The 17,796-nt window shown below is 37.1% G+C and overlaps 1 protein-coding gene across 2 annotated transcripts in view; it reads left to right on the top strand.

The window, feature by feature from the left end:
* Positions 1 to 17,796, top strand: part of sema5ba (sema domain, seven thrombospondin repeats (type 1 and type 1-like), transmembrane domain (TM) and short cytoplasmic domain, (semaphorin) 5Ba) — a 286,878-nt gene that overhangs the window by 254,618 nt on the left and 14,464 nt on the right. The window contains exons 18-22 of one of the 2 annotated variants that reach the window (XM_056465656.1): positions 70 to 282; positions 3,406 to 3,576; positions 10,871 to 11,005; positions 16,201 to 16,245; positions 16,982 to 17,187. In XM_056465656.1, coding sequence (XP_056321631.1) covers positions 70 to 282; positions 3,406 to 3,576; positions 10,871 to 11,005; positions 16,201 to 16,245; positions 16,982 to 17,187 — 770 coding nt within the window. The remainder of the gene's footprint in view (positions 1 to 69; positions 283 to 3,405; positions 3,577 to 10,870; positions 11,006 to 16,200; positions 16,246 to 16,981; positions 17,188 to 17,796) is intronic. The other variant, XM_056465657.1, reaches the window with a different exon arrangement.

Raw genomic sequence — 17,796 nt, 5'->3', positions numbered from 1 at the left:
GCCAGTGGGCAGGGGAAAAAAAGCTGACAAAAACTAGTCAAGTGGTAAAGAGCAATCTATGTTTTACAGCTCTTGTTGAGGAGCTTCTCAGGATGCCTGGTGTCCGACTGTCAGGCACTGGCTGGTCATCATGGGAGATGTGGTCAGCTTGCACTCAGGAATGTGCCAAAGGCTACCGCACTCGCAAACGCACCTGCACCAGTACAGATGGCAAAAACATTCCCACTGCTTGTCGAGGATCGCCAGTAGAATATCAGGACTGCAATCCTCAGCCCTGTCCAGGTAACACACAAGCTCAGAAAAATGTCTAAAAAAAACACGAGCAATGTAGAAATGCAATTTTACATAGGCAAATGGAAATATGCATATCAACAGACTCCCATAATCAAGGTAGTTGCTCATCATGATGGGAAAACCTCTGCTTCCATTAGAGTGTGTAAAGTGTATTACTGATTTCATTAGCTAATGGAAACATGAAGCCCCATAGGGACCTGCTGTGCTCAGATTAAGAGGTTTCACCATAATTCCAAACAGACATGAACTCAAGGTTAAATTGAGTGCTTTTTTTCTGAATTAGAAATCACAAGATCAAATAACATTCCCAGAACTTTAAACGTGGCGTGTGAAGTGCAATAAAATGACTTAATCAAATGTGATTGCTAAAATAACTATATTTTAGATTGAAAATACTAATGACAAAACCTGCCACCAAACCTATTTTCTGTAGATGAACAGGAAACTGCTGTCTGATTGCTGAGATGTTTTCCTCTACGGGTTTTCTTTTTCTTTTCTTTTGCTAACTGTTGGAGTATGTGATTGCTAGGGTGTTGGGGGATGCTAACAGACCATTTAAAGGTGTTAACAGAACATTTAAGGAATGTGAACACTTATAGGATGCTAATAGACAATATAGGATTAATAACATGTAGTTCAAGAGTAATCACTGGGAGTTTAGGGATGCTAACAAACAGATTAAAGATGCTAATAGACAGTTTACTGAGGTTGACAAACAGTTTAAGGATGCTAACATTAGAGTATGTTATAGTATGAGATTGCTAAGTTGTTGGGAGAAAGCTAACAGACCATTTAAAGATGTAAATCCTGCTGAAAAAAAAAAACAACTTAAATTAGCATAAACTGGTTTGCTGGTTTTAGCTGGTCGACCAGCCTGGTTTTAGAGGGGTTTTGGCCATTTCCAGGCTGGTTTACACCCATTTCCAGGGTGTTCTTAGCTGATCATGCTGGAAAATGAACAGCTAAATCCAGCTTGACCTGCCTGGTTTAAGGTAGACATAGCTGGTTTTGGCTGGGCTCCCAGCCTGGCTAGGCTGGTCAAGCTGGTTTTAGCTAGTAAGCCTCCAGCCTTACCAGCTAAAATCCAGGATGGAAAGGCTGGAAATCAGTCAAAACCCCTTTAAAACCATGCTCATCGACCGGCTAAATCCAACCAACCAGCCTACATGTAGGTTGGTTTAAACTGTTTTTTTTTTTTCAGCAGAGTAACAGACCAGTTAAGGGATGTGAACACTTACAGGATGCTAATAGAACATTTATGGTTGATAACAGATAGTTCAAGAGTGCTCACTGGGAGTTTAGGGATGCTAACAGACAGATTAAAGATGCTAACAGACAGTTTACTGATGTTGACAAACAGTTTAAGGATGCTAACAAACAGTTTGGGGATGCTAATACAGTTTTGGGATGTTACTCGATTAGTTTAAGGATGCTAACAGACAGTTTACGAGTGGTAACAGACAGCAGACAGTATATGAATGCTAGCACAGTTTAAGGATGCTAACATACAGTTTAGGAATTCTAACAGACAGTTTGGGGATGTTAGTCTATTAGTTTAAGGATGCTAACAAACAGTTTATGAATGTTAACAGACAGCAGACAGTTTATGGATGCTAGCACAGTTTAAGGAAGCTAACAAAATTTAGGGACACTAACAGTTTATGACTGCTAACAGTTTATAAAAGCTAAAAGATAAGTATGCAAACAGACTAGCACACAGTTTAGGGAGGTTTACAGACCATTTTAAAGTGCAAAAATCGTTTAGGGATGCTAGCAGATACAGTAGTACAGCGATGATAACAGTTAGTTATATTGACTGATAGTTTAGGGATGTTAACAGACAGTTTAAGGATGCTAAGAGACAGATTAATATGGGGCTTTCCCCCAGTTATTATAGTCCTCTTTCAAACAGACACAGTGATTTAATGGCAGTCTGAAATACAGTACTTCACCTTTACAGCATAGTGCAAATACCTGGCCAGTCAATCACCCTTAATGTTACCAACAGATGGTTTATGTGTATCTTTAGGTATTGACCGCAAATTGTCAAAGAATTGGCCCTTCTAAACTCTCCCTCTCTCTGAATGTGACAATGAACATCCCCTGTTTCTGCTATGCTGTTTTCCCACTCAGGCAGAAAAGGGAAATAAGGTTGAAATAACAAAGCAGAGGGGAAGTGAGTAGGGCACATAGATTCAAACACATCACTGACATCAGGCCAACCATTTTAATCATCATTTTGACCTCAGTGTTGCTCTTCAATCCAACGTCTAGCTTTTCCCTGAGGTTGCTGGACTCACTGTGATTACGATCGGTCTGCCTTCGCACTTCAGTCATGGCCCAGTACACACATGCTAATCCACTGAAGTTAAACGGTGCTTTCTAGTGCAGAGAGAGAAGCCGCCACCCCTAACCTTCTCCTCCATCAGTCTGATGAGACATCGAGAGGATGGTGGCAGGGCTGTTAAAGTGGGAGAAAACTACACAACAGCTTCAGTCATTGGGAATCTAATTTAAAGGGGTAACTGTAATTTGGCTGATTTCTGGCTGGGAGACCATCTTGGACCAATAACAAATGAGTTGGTTATATCAGCTTAAGATGGTCAAGCTGTTTTTTTTTTTTTTGGAACATGGTGACCAGCTGGAGTCCAGCCACCTGTTTAATCTAGATTTCCCAGCATGGATAAACAAAGAAAAGGAGGAGAACAGCTGGCGTTCAGTGTTAACAAGTCTCAAGTGTTTGGTGAGCTTTGCAGTGCTGTTTGGGACTCGGAACGGACCCGTGCAACATTCTGTCCTGAACTCTGAATGTCTGGATCACCATCACATCCCATAACAGATGTTTGCTTGCCTTGTCCGCCTTGTGAGAATTTTCAGTCATGTCTGTTTTACTTCCCCCTGGATTGTTTTATGTGTTTGCCTGTTTGATTGATGTTGTTTTTTGCTTGTGTTCTGTACATCGTGTTTGCATCCTCTGCTTCATCTTTTTTGTTTGTGCTGCATTTGCGTCCGCTTATCTGATGCTTGGATGATTGTGTGCCCCTGCTTGCCTGATTGTTTTGTGTTTGTCTTTGTATGTCGTATTTGTCCGTGCGTATTTGGTCTATGCAGTTAAAGGCGCCTGGTCTTGCTGGTCATCATGGTCGCAGTGTTCGGTTCCCTGTGGAGGCGGACACTACCAAAGAACACGCACATGTACAAGCCCTGCCCCTGCCAATGGAGGGGACATCTGCATCGGCTTGCACACAGAGGAGGCCCTTTGCAACACACACACTTGTGATGGTAAGATCAGCTTCAATCCACTAAACTATTAGGGAAGATGGTATTCCAAAACTTTCTAGCACCCTCCAATTTGAGCTCCACCCATACCTGTCAACATTGGGATGTGAAAATAAGGGATTTGTCCACCATAGTATGCTTATTAAAATTAATAGCTATTATAAAGAAATAGAATAAGTTATCAAATCTCAGTCTTTTCCTCACTGTATTACTTCCACATTCTGATTAAAGAGCAACAAATGAATATCATTTATTTGGATTTTTTCGTTTGATTACATTAAATAGCAGGTGTCACTTTAAAAAATGCACACATTTAACGTTATTATGAAAGCATTTAATTGCTTTCCCAACGGTTTATGCTCATTTAGGACAAAATTACCAAGATCGATATCTTTAGATATTATTATTATTAATTATGTGTATATGTCTGATCAAACTCGCACCCAAAACCCAGACTTTCGCTCCGCTTCAAATCGCGTGTACAGAATACGTTAGCTTTTAATGTAAAGCTATATGACTGTTTTGAGGATTGTATAGGAGAGGCAACGGCACCTGCAATGAAAAGGAAGGGAATCCCGCCGTTTTTATATTTGTGTCAAGTTTTCATGCCTAAATAAAACAAAAGCACAGAACAGACTCACATTTAAGAGCAAGGGGCAGCCCCTGGAGGTTCGGCGGAATGGGTTGCTTATAGGGAGGATTGGCTCTTTAATGTTTATTGCCATTCTTCATAGAAATACTAAAAAATGGGAGAAATACGGGAAAATACCTTTACGGGATGATAATTAGAACTGTAAATACGGGAGAATCCCAGGAAAAACAGGAGGGTTGACAGGTATGGCTCCACCTCTGTCTGTAAGCACAAAGTGTTGATATGTCCATAAACATCCATTGTTAGCTCCTTTAAGAAACATGTAGTTTCTACCCTGCTGAAAAGTCCATCTTAATTTAGTTCGGTTGACATTGGCATTTGCCCGAAAATTATGTTTGTGACCAAGTTGCCGGGTGCAGTTCACTTTACAGCCAACAGCACCAGTATAGTTTTTGAATTCTAAATACTAGCTTCTTTCACACATACAGACCTTTCTGGAAAATTTCCGGTAATTTTCCTGAAAGGGATCATGTGTGAACAGGCCCTTTTTGAAAACACCAGTAAATTCGTTCCGGCAATTTTCCAGAACGAGAAGTTATATCATTACCATTAATTTGCCGGAATGCTGCTCTATGTGAACGCAGACGGAAAATTGCCAGAAAGAGCTCATTCACGCTTAGAACGTGCTGACTTGAGACGTCCACTCCAATCAGACACATTCAGACGCATTCACATCCGAACTGTTTATGAAAAAAAAGCCTTTGAATACTTTTCCACACATGTTATTAATCAGATAAAGTTTCTATGTTCCTTCTTAATGCCAACTGTGTAAAAATTATTGATAAAATGCTTATGATAAACCGCTGTTTGTTTACCTTCAAGCTCTGCTTTAGTTGCTTGACGCGTGTGCACGTGAAGTGAAGCAGTGCTCGGTTAAGCGCCAGCACACACATATTATGTACATCTCGACATGTGAAAGTGTTCCTCTATATGTTTTCATCGAAGTTGTTCACAATACTTATCCATCCACAGGATATGTAATGTCATCAAATGTGTAAACATTTAGCTGCGATTCACGCTTCTGCCTTTGGATGTCTCTGGGACAAAGAAGCTGCATGAATGCTAAAGCTTTAAATAAAAGTGAAACCATTAACAAAAGGCCGACCGCTTCTATGTTTACAAATACAAGTGCAACCTTTTAGAGGTAATTTCTAGTTAATGATGTCAGAATTTACCCGTATTTTGGAATGGATGTGTGAATGGTCTTTTCCATAAAAAATCTGGAACATGCTTGCCTGTGTGAACAGCTCTTTTTTGGATTTACCGGTAAAGTCATTCTGGAAATCTTCTGGATATTTAATGCTATGACTGTGTGAAAGGGGCTCTCTCTCTCTCTCTCTCTCTCTCTCTCTCTCTCTCTCTCTCTCTTTCTTTTTTGCATTTAGAATTTATGTTGAGTAAAATTTCAGTTGTTTTAATCTGTAAATTATGCATATAGCATTTTTATCCATTAAGAGTATTTCTTTGCATAATATAATATTTTTAGACATATGTTTATTAGTTTAGACAGAACTATGCCAGTTTTAAGTTTTAAGAAATCTATATTTGGTTAAATAACCCAGATTTTTTATTACAATAATAAAATCATTTGTTATTCTGATCCATTGTCATTTTCTAGGAAAAATGCTCTAAATGACAATTTTCTTTACAAACTAAAAAATGTTACATTTTACTCAAACCATATATAATTACAGTAAATCCAGCAAAATCGCAATATGTCAAATTGTCTATTACCTTTTTTCCCTTTTAATTGATAGTTCCAGCCTGAAATTTCACTGCTGTTATGTAACGTAACTATTGTAACTAAATGTTTTACATATTGGCAGAAAAGTCGCTAATTCATATGAATTCTTCAATTTCATTATATGAAAATATAGGATTTTCAAATGTAGGCATGTCCCAACCATAATTGAGGGGCGAGCAAATCATTCTAAAAAAATGCAAATGAGATACAAATTATGAGACAAATGATGAATTCATACAAATTAGCCACTAAATCAAAAAGTTAGAAGCTGCGTCTGAAACCGCATACTTCCATACTATATATAGTAAGCTAAAATCAGTTTGCAAGCCGAGTAGTATGTCCCAATTCATACAATTCGAAAAACAGTTTGCAGACCCAGATGACCTACTACTTTGGGTGAGATTCTGAAGTGCGCATCAGATGGACGCTACATTATCCCATGATGCCTTGTGAGAGAATTCATGAATGGGAGTGATAATGACTAAATGGTGTTTGTAGTACGTCTGAGTTCCATTCATACTACTCACGTTCATACTGTATAGAACATACTTTTCTATCGGCCGAGTAATACATTTAAATTCTAATCCAGTACCTACTAAGTAGTAGATGATTTCGGACGCAGCCATACATTTCTGTGAGAAATCAATCAAAGTTCTGTTTTTTTTAAAAGCATCTCAGTGTTTTTGACCATTAAACCATTAAAATGCTGTGAACTGTGCCTTTAAGAAACTTGGCGAGCACAATAGCCTACTCAACACATTATTTGCTGATCTTTCCTTTTCAGCAGGGTAGCTTATTTATGACCAGGTGATCATCACGGCATCACTGAAGGCATGATTTCAAACCCCTGAATCCCCAGAAACACATTCTTTAGATTCAGAAAGGCCTTTCTGGGTCCTCCAAGCTAGAGATGGCACTATATGTGACCTGCATGCAGAGAGAAGCTGTGTGTTTGTAGTGACAGTGTGAAGCTCTGTTGTGACGATCAGTTACCATGCCTTTAAAAAATCATCTGTCCCTTTCAGACAAAACTGAAATATTTATGAAGAATTATGCGCAAATGCCCGGTAGCTATTAAAAATGTATATATATCACCTTTGTTTTGTCTCTGGTTTTCTGATTTCAAAGCTCAACTTCAAGGTGTCATTATCAGAACCTGTTTGATTATCACTCAAAACAAATTAAGTGCCTTTTAAAATATTTACCCACCATTCCATCTGATATTACGAGCAAAATTCAACAAATTCTAGCAACATTCAGTTAGAGTTCTTCATGACGTATGTTTGCTTCAGGAAAATAAATTAAGATAAGATATATTTTCAAGTCTCTGCTGATATTAAAGTCTTTTGGATCATAGATTCGAACATTTGTCCCCTGTTGGCCTCCTTCATGAATGACAGATTTGTTTCTGAGAGAATGATAAAGCTGCTTGCGATCTAGACAAGCATGTTAAAAGCTGAAACATGAAAGGAATGTGTATATTTACAGCTTGGATTTTCCTAGCAAACAAATACATTTTAAATCAAAGTTTCTTCTAAGTAAAGTCTCGGTACACTTGCTCTGAAAGTGTTGCCTCAGACTGTGATTATTTTTGCCTCCCCGTGTGAATCTGGTGGTGTTTGTTTCATGTGTGTGGGTGGGCTTTTGAGTCGGCAGTGCTCTAGATAGATGGCTGTCTGAACTGTGAGGATGGCCAAAATTGCAGCGCTCTATTTAAACATTAAAGCTCTGTTTTTCATCCCAAGGTTTTGCTATCATTTTCTCATCGTTATGTTGTTCCAGACCTTTATGAATTTCTTTCCTTTTTTGCACCAACAAAAGGAGACATTTGAAAAGTGCTGATGACTCTGTGCAATTGCTAAGAGCTTCAAAACACACCCAAATGCGTCCATGTAATGCTGTAAGTGGCCAGCAAGTGTAAATGGGGTCTAAAAGTTTTTCAACCACTTTGACAGTAGAACGCCTAAAAGCTATACCTAGCCCAAATCACTGCATAAACTGTTTCAGACACAGAGAAATTAGACCTGTGTCTGACCTGACATCATTTATTTTGAACCCGGCTGGATCCAAACATAAGCATGACTTGGGCAAATCATACTGTCCTGCTGACTCATTTAACCACTACTCTATTAAAGGAGCACTCCAATTTTTTGGAGAAATAGGCTCATTTTACTAGTCACCTAAAGGTAAACAGTTGGTTTCTACCACTTTTGAATCCATCAGTTGATCTCTGGGTCTTGTGGGAGCACTCTTAGCTTAGCTTAGCATAAATCATTGAATCAGATTAGACCATTAGCATCTCGCTCAAAAATTTCAATGAAGAGTTTTGGACAATTTTCCTTTTAAAAACTTGACTGTAGTTGCATCGTGTACTAAGAAAATTAAAAGTTGCTATATAGATTGATGTGGCTCGTCACGGAACTTTGCTGCCATACCATGGTTGCAGCAGACACAATGATATTGTAATAATCCCTAGATGCATAAAATAAACAGTGCTGCATAATATCATTGCACCTGCTGCAGCCTTGGTAAAACAGCAAAGTTCCTTGATTATCACACAAGAGCATAGTATAATGAGATTATTTTCATATATATAATGAGATTTTATTTTCATGTGGGCTGATTCAAAAAGGGCAAAGCTCAACTGTTTAACTCTATGTGGGAATTGTAAAATGTGCCTATTTCTAAAACAGTTGAGTTTTCTTTTAAATAATTAATTCACTTTTTTATTTAACTTTACATATGTTAATCAACCTCAGCCCTGGTCAAAACTACTAAATTGCTCAACAGTAAATTAAAATCTGACAATGCATCAAAGCCAATGTTGTTGCTAATCATTCACATGTCTAAGACTGTGATAAAAGGGAAAAAATCCAATTTACAATTATTTTTATATTAAAATACATCATTTAGATTGTTTTTTTTCCACCAAATCTGTGACATCATTTGTGAACTTGGCAATTAAAGAGTTAAAGTCCTGTCATTTTCTAAACAGTTTAGTAGTTTTGATCAGGACTGTGGTTGATTAACAGATTATGCAAAGAAGTTTGAAAAAAATATATTTATATATCTGATGCATTTTTACAGCAGTTAAATTCAGTGGATGTTTTCATCCCTAACATAACAAAAGGATAGTACATTTGAACAGTGCACAAGGGATATTATTAACTGCCTAATGGGTACAAGTTATTTGTTTGGCTTCCCGTTGTGACCAGTTAATGGGACAAATAGCTCAACGTGAACTCAATAAAAAATGAAATCCATAGCTTAAAAAGTCATGAATTCGCTAGTGTTGTCAGCAACACTGTTTACCTAATCACCAGCTAAGGGCTTCTTCCTAAACAAACAACAAAAAAAAAAAAAAAAAAACTAGAAGAAGAAGAGCATGAATACACTCTAAAATAAATCCTATGGGTTTTCCTGATGGATCTCATATATGTAAGATGGATTTCTATGTGACTGAAAAATGCTCTTAACAAGAACACACAAGTATGAAGTATGAGTCAATAATCACTCATTGTCATTGATGATCACTGTAACCTCTTTACATCTTATAACAGTCAGGTTTTATATGACCTATTTGAAGAAAAAAAAACATTTATTTTAAATGATCTGAGACCTGAAGCCACTAATACCAAATTCGATTGATGTCCAAGGCTCTCATTGAAGTTTTCGACCCAAAAGTGTTAATTTCTCAAGTTTCAAGACCTTTATGGATATAATTGAAGATCTGTAGTGTACACTCTATGATTGAACAGCTAAAAAAGATCATCTACTGCAATGGTCTCAAACTTAATTCCTGGAGGGCCACAGCTCTGCACAGTTTAGCTCCAACTCACACCTGCTTAATAGTTTCTAGTAATCTTGAACACCTTGATTAGTTGGATCAGGTGTGTTTAATTAGTGTGCAGTTCTGTGACCTTCCAGGAATCGAGTTTGAGACCTATGATCTACAATCCACATGTGTTGCACTCAGGGCTTGACGAAATAAGAAAAGAAGGTATGAAAATCTGAAAACAAGAAGTAATAGGAGACATATCTGAAACCATCTGAATACAAGATGAAAATGGCAGTATATCAACTGACCATTTGTAATCCGATCAGTCAAACAGGGAGAACTGGATCAGTTTACTAATGAGCGGGGCCAGACAGAATCTGAGGAATCGCTAACTTTCTTTGTGTTTCTGTGCAAACTTTTGTTAAAAAGCATTTATTATTAATAGTATTAATAAGTATTAATAAATGAGTATTTATTCATTTATTAGAGAGAAGAGTGTTTTTCCCTACAATGCAAAAGCATTAGGAACAACTTGATTGGTAAACAAAGCCACAGTAGCTCTCATACTGTATAATGCATCCACTAAAAGACAAAAAATATTACTTTACAAATAGTATTCAGCAGTAATGATCTAAAATTTGCATATATACATATATATATTTTAAACACATTTACATGCAAATAGGCTAGACTATTTACAAGTAAATAGACTGAATGATGATGGGCTCAAAAATCTGGAAGTTTTCTGTGGCTACAGATTCGATGTTAAACTGAACTAGACTAAACTGAACTTCAACTAACCCTAACTTCAAAACTGGACTGACACAGTTTCAATTTACTAGAACTTCTATGCTAAGCTGCTTGACACAATCTGCATAGTAAAAGCGATAGAAATAAACATGAATCGAATTGATGTTGGCCTGCAAACAAGCCATTTTGGGACTTAAAAAAAGCAGTTTTGTAAAAACACTTATTAAACAAGTCATTCTGAACACTATAAAATTGTATGATTTTTTAATTTAATGCTTGACAGAAGAAAATCATGCAGGTTTGGAATGACATGAGGTCGAGTAAATGACAGAATGTTGCTTTTGGAGTGAACTGTGTTTGTGTCTGTGTGCAGGTGGTTGGATGGCTTGGTCTGTGTGGTCTGAGTGTGATGATTCAGGCCTGCAGCTGCGCAGTCGAGTGTGTGGAGCTCAATCCATGCCATGTGTGGGAAACAGCTCCCAGCACAGAGACTGCAATGAGATCCCAGGTGAGAGACAGCTAGACACAGGCACATGCATATATATATATATATATATATATATATATATATATATATACAGTTGCAGTCAGAATTATTAGACCCCCTGTTTATGTTTTTCCCAATTTCTGTTTAACAGAGAGATTTTTTTCAGCACATTTCTAAACATAATAGTTTTAACTCATTTCTAATGACTGATTTATTTTATCTTTGCCATTTTATCTTTGCCATAAATAATATTTAAAAATCCCTTATAAATGACAATAAAAGGCTTAATATCAAAAGAACAATAATTTTTGCAATCTTATCTAAAAAGTAAAATTACTGTAAAGTTTAAACACTGCTGGAGTATAACAGGAGTGTCAAATATGACATAAAATTGGATAAAACAACAACAATATAATTAACAATATTATCAGATGCAATGTTTAAACTGTACAATAATTTTATTTTAGATTAGGTTGCAAAGACTTATTTTTCATTGGAAGTACAGTTTCATTTGTGTATCTTCAAACGAATAGGAATGAATAAAGTCGTTAATGTTATTTTTTCCTGTTTAGAGTTTAACTGAGACTTTAATTGTCATTAAATTGTCATTCTGAATGATCTTAAAAAACAACCAACTATGCTTAAATAACTGGTTTGTAAATAATGCAATACTTAATTTAGTAACATTAATTTAGCACATTATAAATGTAGTTGTATGTCAAGAATACAGTATTTGTAGCTGCAGTTATAAACTGCTTACTAATGTTTATTAATGTAGAGTTAATGCTTAACAGATGATAAATTCACTAGATGCAAATGCTTAATAAATGGTTCATAGTGTGTAGTTATTATAAAGTGTTACCGAAAAAAATATTATCAAACATACTGTGAAAATTTCCTTGCTCTGTTAAACATCATTTGGGAAATATTTAATAAAAGAAAAAAAAAAATCAAAAGGGGGCTAATAATTATGACTTCAACTGTGTATATATGTATATATCCACACTCCATTTGACTGTTCCATCACGAAGCAAAGCGTTTCCCAATTGCGATGTTGCTCTTAATAAATAAACATACACTTTTAAACCCTGTCAAACTCGCTGTTGTTTTAATAGATTAGATGTAATATGTTTACTTGCGTTTATTCATTACTCTGGCTGGTGGAGTGGAAGTGTTCAAAGTGAAGAACTGAACGCAGCCTGCAAGAACACGAGTTATCAGAGCAGAATACCAAGTGAATCAGGCACTCTAATTAATATTAATGCTATGCCACAAGGCAGCCTCACATACAATTTCTCTCCAATTTTGGGAAACGGCTTCCAAAATCCTGAGGTGTCTTAGACGGTGAGGAGATCAAGGAGAATTGTGCATCTCAATCAAAACATCTCCCCCCGTAGCCCCCTATACCCATTTCTACTCTTTGTGGAGATTTCAGATAGAGCTTGAAAAGCATGACTCTGAGTGGTAATGGAGCACCTCAGACTCTGTTGCAGCGGTGACAAATGTGTTTCTGTTGAAATGCACCTCATCACTTCAACCCAAATGGAATATTTACTCTAAACGAGCATTTTTTTGCGAAATAGCTTGCAGTTGTTTTACTGGCATTGCCATTCATATCCAGCGTGTTTAAATACTTAATGGAAGCATGGTGGTAATAATTTCATCACTTTTATGTGACCCGATGACAGGCTTTGATGTGTTTTTCTCTTCTTTATCGTCGAGCCCCTGCTCATCCCTCAGGTATAAAACAGGAGACTGTCTTCCTCAACTCTCACATCTACAGCTCTTTGAATCATCCTACTTTCACGAAGACTGCTTTTGAATGTAGAGAGTCGAGAGGGAAAGAAGATAGAGAATGATTGACATTTTGGCTGTAATTCAATAAATGTAGGGAGAGAAAAAAACACAGAAGGTAGGTCGTTCATACTGGACGTTTCCTCCATAATTCTTTGGTTGGGTTGGTCACAACCCAGAATCAGGCAGCAGAACTGGCAAAAAACATCCTAAGTGCATTAATGAAAATAAAAATAACCATATACACTACAGGTCAAATGTCTGAGATTGTTTTTTTTTTCAGGGTTTTTTTTTTTTTTACATAAAATTATTCTGTTCAACAAGGCAGCATTTATTAAATAAATATGTTAAATATATATTTATTACTTATTGTATGTAGTTTCAAATAAAATTATTAGTCCAGTCATTATTGCTTTTATTACTATTACCATTAATAATAATAATAATAATAATAATAATAACAATAGTAATAACAATAATAAAAAAGTGGGTGAGTCCAGCTTTGTTTAGGTGGGAGTGTTGAGTGGTGAAAGAGGGAAGGGTTTGCATAAAATTGGGAGTTTCAGTTCGGGCACGTGCTGATTTTCACAGAGGCAAAACAACACACAGACTCAGGAGAGAAAGACAGTGACTATATTTACATGGACGTCAGTAATCAAATTATTTTAATTTGTCGACTTTAACTGTAGTTTGGCACTTTCAATTAGGAACATTTGATGCATGCCCCCAATGACAAATGAGATATTGGATGCGAGGAACTGCGGGAAGAGTGTAGTTTTAGAGGAATATTTGATACCGCATGGCGAATGGGAGAAAAAAAAACCTTCACATTTCTTAGTAACTTACATGCTCTCGGTAGGTAGCATCAGAAAGCCATGTGTGAATATCCTATCACAAAATGCAGTGAAAATTCCACACAACGATAATTGTTTGATTGTTTACATGTTTACATTCGGAGAGCAGCATTTACAGCGGATCTTTCAGTCCATAATATTGTGGTGATATTAATGTACGGTAAACTTTGTAATCATTAATCATTTAGACTAGGGTATGTCTTTAAAAACTGAAAGAGAACTGCTGACCATATGAACTAACTTTGCCTCTGAACAAACAAACAAAGAACACTGATCACACACTTACCAAATCCATAGAGACAGGACTGTCAACACCAACACCGTCTTTTTTAAATGAAGAAGAGTGGCAAATCCGGATTTCACCATTACCAGATGCAAAAAGCTCTTGGGTAAAAAATGTTCCTTACAAACGTTTTTTTTTTGTCGCGGGTTAGCAGACCTTTGTAATCCACAAGTCCAGCTGCGCTCTCATAGCAGAAATTGGAAACAAAACATTTATTAAAGCAACACTGACTATCCGTGTCTCCAAACAATTCTTCTTCTTCCACTTGTTTTAGTTATGGTTGGCAACACATTGTGGCATCTCTCTGCCGTCTGAGCGCTGTAACAGGTAAAAACAGTCTTCGAAGCTATCATGCATATTAATGAAGTTGCACCTCATAACACAATAGAGCACACTGATTGGTTAAAACCAAGTCTTTTTCATGAATTAATGCTGAAAGCTCCAAAACGTCACAATGTACTCGCCGGTGCAGACATCCAGTCTACATGCTGGCATTCACACAAGGATCTCATCGCCATGATGCAGCTTCAAAATTTCTTTTCAAACCTGAAGAACGAATTTGCTCGAAATAATGCAAAAACAACCAATTATCACTTTTTTGTAAAACATATGTGTCCTAATAGTGTTTTTAGCAGCATGGTCCAAATTATTGCTTCTATACAGTTCTCAGCAATCGTAATACATTTCAGTATAATGTACAGAATGACCAGTATATGACTTCTAAATAAGAAAAAAATCTGCTATCATTTTCAGTACCCAGTTTTTTGGCTATATTAACTTCTACTTCTATGTTAGTTTGCTTTGACTCAACTTTATTATTCTGTTTAGGGAAACTAAAATTGCAGCAAGGTGCCATAACACAGGCGAAGTTCCATGTACGCATTAACAAGATATTACCTCACAACATACAACACATCATTTTTAAGTGCATTTTAGGTTTATTAAATGACCTAATGGCCACCTTTATAAAATAATTTCTAATTTTATTTATCTTGCAAATAGGAAGTCTAAAACGATGATGGCAGCAGCTGAAACACAGAGTACAATGGGTGATCTGGGGTGCATAGAATACCCTGAACTCTCTTTAAAACATGATTATGGTAAATTATCATTGGACCGGTTTGATTAAAACTGATGATCTTGCCTGCCACCTTCACAAGGCTACTCAACCTGTTCTTATTTGACAGACTCAGATTACCATAACAAGCTACAATGCAGAAAGATAAAACGGATTCAATAAATTGTTTATAAAAACAGTGTCATCATAGAGGTACAAACCCAAACTTTATTTGAACTTTTTTATGGACAGCCTCGGTGTTAGGTTGAAATGTCAACATATTGTCAATAATGACCTCTAGATATTTATGTGTCAACAATTTCAATGTCCAAATCTTTAATATTTGTTATGCTGGGTGTAGGAGGAGCCTTCCTGTAATCTATTACCATGTCTTTTGTTTTATTTACATTCAACTGGAGAGAAAATCTATCACACCAGGAAGTAAATTCTTCCACAACAGGACCATGCCCCAAATCCTGATCGGTTGTTGCTAGATTTTATATGGTTGTGGCGGGAAGTTAACGTGAACTATTTATTTATTAAATTTCCTGTTTATTGTATTTTATTAACATCTGCCACCACATCAACCCTAAACCCAACCGTCAAAGTAATGTAAAAACAGTAGTTGTACCGAGTATTATTTATGCTATCTATTAAACTACCCAATAAATTGTATTTTTTAACGCCTACCCCCACCCCAACCCTAAACCCACCCGTCACAGTACTATAAAAATATTAATTGTATTGTTATACAGTGTCATAAAAACATGCTGCTATATTGATGTGCATTACTCACTTCCGGTCGGCCGCATATCCGATCTAGACTTTACCATGCTGATCTTGACACAATCTACATTGTAAAAGCGCTATAGATATAAAGATAAATTGAATTCAAATTTCTCAGACACTGATTTATGCAACTAGAATAATCATTCCATAGTCACCTTTTTAAGGCAGTTCATAGTATACCCTTCATCGGTTCATGCATTCCCTGGCTATCAAACCCAAGACACAGCCATTTTCAGCATCATTCTTTACTGCTAGAGCTCAAATTTAGATTCTGACGCAAAACTTGTTGACAGCTCCTTCTCTAGATGGATGTCTCCTATGCATCTTGAACCAAAATCACAGTGTTTTTAAGATGATGTGTCAAGTTGAAAGATGTTCGTCATCAGCCCATCCTGTGTGAACAGCCCTTAACTATATACATCTCCATATCTCTCCACAGCTATTCTTCCAGCATCCAGCTATGAGAAGGACCAGCAGTGTGGAGGTAAGTGCTTCACCAGATTTGTTTGCATTGAGTGCATGTTAGTATGCGCATGTGCATGCATGCTGAATGCTCAAAGACATGTATTAGTGTGTTGCTTGTGTGTCGTTTTCACCTCAGCTCCTTCCCATCCCAAAATCAGCAAGAAATGGCATTGCTAATGAGTGAACTTCACCATTGCTGAATTTTTTTTTCCATGTGTCGTGGCTCTTGCTGCGCTCCCATGCAGAGGTGCTGCCTTTTCCAGTCTATCAAACACATGAAAGGCCGCAGTGGTGCTTTTTAGGTTGCAGATCCAGGCCACATGGGGCAGAGATGGCGCCGCAGTGCCAGTTTGGTGGTTCTCCAGGTGGCAGCACATATTACCCATCATGCTCCAGCTGTGGTGCTTTCCTGAGTGATCGTTGTCCAATTAGAGCAGTTCATGACGGGGTATAACGGTTGCTCTCCTCAATCACATTTTCGCACTCATTACGGGTCAAACCGGCAGGATGCCCGGTCCGTCACATCGACCGGCTAATCACAGCGCTGTCCCTCGGTACTGCATCATTCAGCCAGACGCTCTCTAGCACCTGGTTGACGGCTGTGGGACATGTAGCGTTAATGATGAGGGATGCAATTCCACCGACATGGGGGATTTAAAAAAAAAAAAGCATCTTTACTGAATGAGAGTGCCAATATATTACAGTTGTTTGCAGACAAATGGTTGTGGTAATGTTGGTTTCTCTTGTCCCCCCAGGGTTCACTCTGCTCCACCTGATAGCGACAGGTGTGTCGTGTTTTCTTGGTGCCGGTCTGCTGTCTTTCCTGGTGTATGTTTACTGTCAGCGGTTCCACAAGCCCTCGCAGGAGTCTGCCATCATCCATCCCACCACTCCCAACCACCTCAACTACAAGGGCAACACCACACCAAAGAATGAGAAATACACACCCATGGAGTTCAAGGTCAGTTGACCAAAAAAAAGCTTATTACGATAAAAGCTGATTACGGTCAATTCAAATCAACACTACTTTAGTTTAGTTTGGGTTTTGTTGATCGTGTCGCTGCGTTCAAACTCATGTCAGACTCAAACTCAAATCATCAATTGAGTAAATAAAAATGATGAAATAAAAATCCAGCAAGCATGTTTAAAAGAAGCCTAGTAGACATCGAAAAAATAGATGTCTTGGCTAAAGTAAGGCTAAGTTTGGGCTGTCAGTGAAAATCTAAAAGACATCTAACAACAGTCCAAAAGTAGAATAGTCATCAAAAAAATAGAAATGAATGACTATACCTGAATCTGTATAATCTGTGTATTTGATGACTAGTCTAGTTTTGTTCTATTATATTAATATTCTCTCTCTATATATAGATTGTTCTATTATAGCCTTGTTTTAGCTTAGACATTTATGTTTAGACGTCTACCCATCTTGGTAACACTTTATAATAACTACACACTATGAATCATTTATTAATCATTAGCATCTATTGAATTAATTATTTGTTAAGTATTAACTCTACATTAATAAACGTTAGTAAGCAGTTTATAACTGCTGCTACAAATGCTGTATTCT

Source organism: Danio aesculapii, chromosome 9 (genome assembly GCF_903798145.1).
Source record: "Danio aesculapii chromosome 9, fDanAes4.1, whole genome shotgun sequence".
Lineage (NCBI taxonomy): Eukaryota > Metazoa > Chordata > Actinopteri > Cypriniformes > Danionidae > Danio > Danio aesculapii.
This window is presented reverse-complemented; position numbering and strand designations above follow the sequence as displayed.